The sequence below is a fragment of the Stegastes partitus genome, unplaced genomic scaffold (assembly GCF_000690725.1).
Source record: "Stegastes partitus isolate 25-593 unplaced genomic scaffold, Stegastes_partitus-1.0.2 Scaffold1208, whole genome shotgun sequence".
Taxonomy (NCBI): Eukaryota; Metazoa; Chordata; class Actinopteri; family Pomacentridae; genus Stegastes; species Stegastes partitus.
Genome location: NW_007578939.1, coordinates 39,456 through 45,013, shown reverse-complemented (window position 1 = coordinate 45,013; position 5,558 = coordinate 39,456). Strand labels below are relative to the sequence as shown.

The following is a 5,558-nucleotide window of genomic DNA, read 5'->3' as shown; positions in this document are numbered from 1 at the left end:
ATATAAACAGAGAGAGATCCTGTGTTGGGAATCTGTCATTAAACTGTGACTGTTATGCAAAATACAAGAAGTTTGGACACCTGGTTGATCCTTTGAACCTTTCTACAGTATCAGACATCAAGGCTATTAAAAATCATACACATGCAAAGATGTAGTGAAAGAAACAAAGCAGAAGCTTGTTGGTGTTTTAGCCTCCTTCATGTAGCCACTGTTAGCCTTGATGACAGCTTTGCCTACCAGCACCTTCAGCAGCTTATCGAGGTCGTTACAGGTCTTCATGGACCCATCAGCTGTGTGGTCCTGAGCTAACAGCCCGATCCAACGGCTGTACTAGGAGCAGTAGAACTACTCAGGAAAGTAAAGAGAACATCGGTTTATAATTAGTATAATTACTTCATTAAGACATGGAGGTCAGTCGGTCTAGGAAGTCTCAAGAACTTTTAAAGTTTTCTCAAGTGCTGTGTCAGAATCATCAGACTTACTCTCACAACAACTGCCTGAAGAAACACAGACTGATGGTCTGATGAGTCCACATGTGAGATCTTTGGTTCCAGCTGCTGTCTGGGAGATGCAGATCAGGTGAACAGATGTTCTGTGTATGTAGGAGGAGCTGTGGTAGCGTGGGAGGGCTTGGCTGGTGAACCTGTTGGAGAGTTTTTCTGAATTCAAGGTGCAGCATTTTTCAGGTACACCATCCATCTGGTCTGAGCTTAGAGCAGCCATCACTTGTTCTTCAACAGGACAACGAGCCAGAGCACTCCTCCACCTCTGTAAGGCCATTAGACCAGAGAGCTGCGTTAGACCGAGCTGGTAGAAAACAGTAGAAATAAGGAAAGCCTTGGATTAACTGCTGTGTTCAGACTAATGACTGGTGCTGTACGTATAACACACGCGTTTTCTATTGTGTCACAGTTTTGTAAAATCCTGCTCGATGTCTAAAGTCATTAAAACTCTACAAAACTAACATGTGAACTATTGTTTTTATTTTAAATCATACAAAATTGTGACACAATATTGTCAGCAAATCTCATTGAAGTGGTCTCATTAGTAAAGATCTGGTCTCCACCTCACCGTGTGAATACCATGGGATGTGTTATATAAATGCACTGAAAGTCTATATGTTGGTTAGTTCAATGAGACTATATCACATTTCTGAAGCACACTTATGACAGAATGATCCTGCTGTGTTTAGGAACCACAGACCCAGGAGGCCAGCTGTAGCGCCACACTGAGGACAAACCTTGTGTGGATGTGAGGCTTCAGCCAGACCTTCACAGGCGGCTGTCTGCAGATAGATGTTAGTCAGAGAAACCGGACGGCATGCTGACAGACTGTATTCATCAAAGGAACCGCTTAACTCTAAACCTGTAAATCCTTCCCACCACGCCGCTAAAGCATTGCTGTCCAAAGCAATATTTACATGAACTAAATTCTCAAACATGTCGAGACAGAAGAAAACAACAAACATCAGTCATTCAGATGCAGCTGTGACAGCTGAGACTGCTGCTGGTTGGTTGTTGCTGTAAATGCTGCTCTGTTCGGGAGTCTAGTGACTGTCAGAACGGTGATGGAAGATCTGACGTCCTGCAGAAAGCTCAGAGAAATGCAGCCACAGCGTGATCTGAGCTGACTCACACTGGCTTCACTGACAGGTTTCACTAACTGTGGAAGAGAAGCGTCCATCACTGTGGTTCGGGTTGGGTCCTGGCATGGGTTGTACGTGATGTGGCTCTATGGGGAGAACATGTTTCAGCTGCTTGTCCTCATGACTTCCTTCTTCTGGTCTCTACTTAAAGCTGGTGACCGTAGGTACAACCTGGATGGTAGATGTAGAGCTCTCATGTGAAGCTGTGAGGACATCAGTGGGCAGGAGGAGGACCAAGGTGTGGTGTGTCTCTGCCGGCTTTCCTTACATTCCTTTGATACCTGAAATGTAAGTTTTGGTGATAGTTGTTTTTGAAAGGACTCAACTTACCAGGTGAGTCGGAGACACAGAACCGTTTGATCAGTTCACACATAAGCGCTACCTGTGAGTGAACTGAGCTCCTCTAGAGTCCACCATGACCCTTCTACTCAACAGCAGGGTGTGAACAGGCCCAGGACCACCTCCCATTGCCAGTGTGGTGCCATTACATCTCATCTGGACCTTAACGTGGACTTTTTCATGAATTTGTGGGGTGATATATTTCTGGATGTCAGCAGTTATTTGTAGACACACAGTCTTAACTTCTCATGCATGATGCTCTGCCAGGAAGCGCAGAGTTCGCATGTTCTCTACATGTTGTTAAAACCTGATCTCTCCTCTGCTACTCAGCTCAATGCGTTGGGATCCCAGGACTCGAGCAGCATAGCGGCAGGTCAGCAGAAGGTCCCTGACACCAACCGGCCCGCCAGCCCCGCCACAGACCAGCAGCAGCAGCAGCAGAGATGCAGCAACAGCAATCCTCTGAGCTCTGAATACTCCCTGTTTGAACTGGAGACCTTCTTCACCCGCTGGGCCCCTGACAATGACCCTGCATCAGCTCCTAATGGTCAGTCATGTGCTTTCACCAGTGACGAGTCAGCAGAATGTGACCAGGATGGGATCATCATCGTTGAGACCCAGTCCCAGTGTCGGCCGGCGCTTCAGCCTCCACACACCACGGCGTCGTCAGCAGCACGGCTGACTGGGGGGCAGAACTCCTCCTCTGCGTCTGGCTCTGCATCACAAGGTAGCACACGTCTTCTGGTCTTCACACGGGCTTCATGCGCTGCTCTTCCTGTCCATCTTTTACTTTTGCAGAAATTCAGGTCCATGGTGACCAGATATGCAGCTGCTGTGGTTTTGTTTTGCTGGGCGGTGCTACGGTGGCCGGGAAGCACAAAACTAATGTACAAGTAAAATCAACCGCAAAGGGAACGTAGCGACTCTGGGATTGGACCGGTGACGGGGAGCGGCCAATCAGAGCTGCTGTTGTCATTTATGGAGTTCATGGTGACCCAAGATGGACAGCGACAGAGGGATGTTTAGCCCGTTTTGTGGCACACATGAGCCGATTAACGCGGTTTTGTTTGTCGTGTGGTCGGTCTTCAGAATTTTTAGGGGGCGTGGACCAGACGGGAGGACCAGATGTGCTGCAGCAGATGTTTTAATGAGGGACACACACGTGATGTTCACATCAGCCTGAGGTCTCTGAAAAGCAAACTGAATGAAGCCGGATTGTAATCGCATTCATCGGCTCATGTGTGTCACTAAACGGGCTAAACGTCCCTCTGTCGCTGTCCATCTTGGGTCACCATGAACTCCATAAATGACAACAGCAGCTCTGATTGGCCGCTCCCCGTCACCGGTCCAATCCCAGAGTCAGTACGTTCCCTTTGCGGTTGATTTTACTTGTTAAAGTGTTTCACCACTTGTACATTTGCTTTGCGCCTCCCGGCCACCGTACCGTGCTGTCCTGATGCTTGTGAAGCAGTTTCACACGCTGCTTCCCTTGTTGACTCTCCCCAAAAACATGAAGCTTTTTTCTAAAGCACCCGTGGAAACACATGAAGCATGAGTAAGTCTACAACTCACTGGAATGGAAGTGAAGTCTGATCAGACTCTTGTTTCCTCTGTTTCAGGGACTTGTGTTTCCACGCGTCTGAGGATGCAGGCTCCATCCTCCCAGCCTCCATGGAGCAGACCTCCAGCCATAATAAGAAGTGCACAGGCTCAGCTGCTGCAGCAGCGCCGTGACGGCAACAGGATCTCTCAGCAGCAGCAGCACAGCATTCCCTCTGCACAGAGCCCACGGTCCTCCGGCGCCGCGGCGCTCAGTAACAGTAATCGTAGTGATGCAGCGAGTGTCTCTGGTATCAACCCAGCCATTAAGAACATGAGGTGCACTGTAACTCCACAGTCCTCTTTACCTGTCCGGGGATCCACAGCAGCACTGGCTGCCTTTGACGTGGCCATCAGTGCGCATCATCGAGCCAGCGTTGTAGCTCGCCACAGTAAAAGCCAGCCGGCCAGCTCAGCGCCTGGCGAGCGCCGCAGGAGGAGCTACGTGTGCCGAGCATGCGGCAAGGCGTTCTCTGGCCTGTCCAACCTGGAGGCGCATGAGAGAGTCCACACCGGGGAGAAACCTTTCTGCTGTGACACCTGCGGCAAACGTTTCTCAGAAGCTGGTAACCTGAAGAAGCACCAGAGGGTTCATACTGGGGAGAAGCCCTTCAGCTGCGACCAGTGTGGGAAGAGGTTTGCTTGGATCTGCAACCTCAGGACTCACCAGCAGTCTGCTACAGGCTGTGGACCTCCGACCAGGGGAGGACTAGGACTGGACTGATCACACCCAGTGGACTGTAGAGGACAAGGCTATGAATGCTAGCTGTGTTGTATTGTCACATACAGCCACATGGCCGTCTGTCCTTCGTTAAATCAGGATGCAGCAGCAGCACAAAGTGTAAAACAACTGCCATACTTACTTACTGTCTGTCATGCTTCCCACATGCTTTGTGTTTTATATCTGATGGCATGTTGTTGGACCAGGAGCTCATGTGCCAGATCAAACCGATGGTGTCGGTGCTTCAGCTCAGAGGCTACCAGTGATGTGCACTTTGCTGTTTCATTTTTTCCACTTGCATGAGATCATCAGAGGGATTTTTTTAACATTGGTAAGATTCAAGTGACTGCAAGTTGATTTTCATGCTTTACAGAAAGAGGCAGTCACTGAAGACAAACAAACAAACATCAGACTACATGTCCTGCTGCTGGTAGTAATGCCATTTATACTTGACTTGTGCTACAGAGACTAAAATGCTGTCTGGTCTTCCTCTAACTTGTTCTCAGGTGTGCACAGAGGTAATGAGCTCTGAGGGAAACCAACACCACCATCACACTGCAGGACGCTAAAGACCTGTGGCATCGTTGTGCCTCTTCTGGTGTCCTGCCACAACCAGCTCACACCCCAGCTGGAAACCACTCAACGTTTCTGTTCATAAAATGCTCACCACACGATAACACTGGCAGGATGACTGTTCAGCACGTTTCTACAGAGATCACATGGTGAATAAATGTCATACATGTACAGAGCTCAACACGTTCATTAGAGCGCCACCCAGTGTCAGGTTTAGGCCACAGCTGCTCTACATGAACAGCACTGGTAATCACCAGCATCACGTTTCATGTTTCTGTAATGGTTAATACAACCCAAGTGACATCATTAATGCTAAAATATAATTATTATTATTACTGGTGTCCATGAATTTTTAAATTTACTGTTTTACAAAAAAACAGAAAAATAGTCCACACATCATGATTCCTTGATGAAGACGTCAGATTATAGTTATTAACTCACATTCCTGAGCAGAAACATTAGTTTTATGGTTGAATGTGGTGCTTTATTCATTCCTGACTTCTCAGAGAAGCCCAGTGGCTCAGATTTACGTCTAAAAACCGTAACCCTGACATCCCTGTTCAGAATGGAAAAGCATGGAGAGCTCACTGAAAGGAAAGAGTCACATTAAAGCTCTCCGTGATGCTGGACGGTCTCTGAGGCGAACAGGGAAAGACAGAAAGTGTTCTCACAGTGGGCTCA

General features: G+C 48.2%; 1 protein-coding gene across 1 annotated transcript in view; it reads left to right on the top strand.

The window, feature by feature from the left end:
- LOC103368813 (zinc finger protein 1) overlaps positions 1-5,048 on the top strand; it is a 30,701-nt gene extending 25,653 nt beyond the window's left edge. The window contains exons 7-8 of the mRNA XM_008297303.1: positions 2,315-2,711; positions 3,604-5,048. Of these exons, the coding sequence (XP_008295525.1) occupies positions 2,315-2,711; positions 3,604-4,307 (1,101 nt within the window). The 3' untranslated portion in view covers positions 4,308-5,048. The remainder of the gene's footprint in view (positions 1-2,314; positions 2,712-3,603) is intronic.
- The last annotated feature ends 510 nt before the right edge of the window (positions 5,049-5,558 follow it).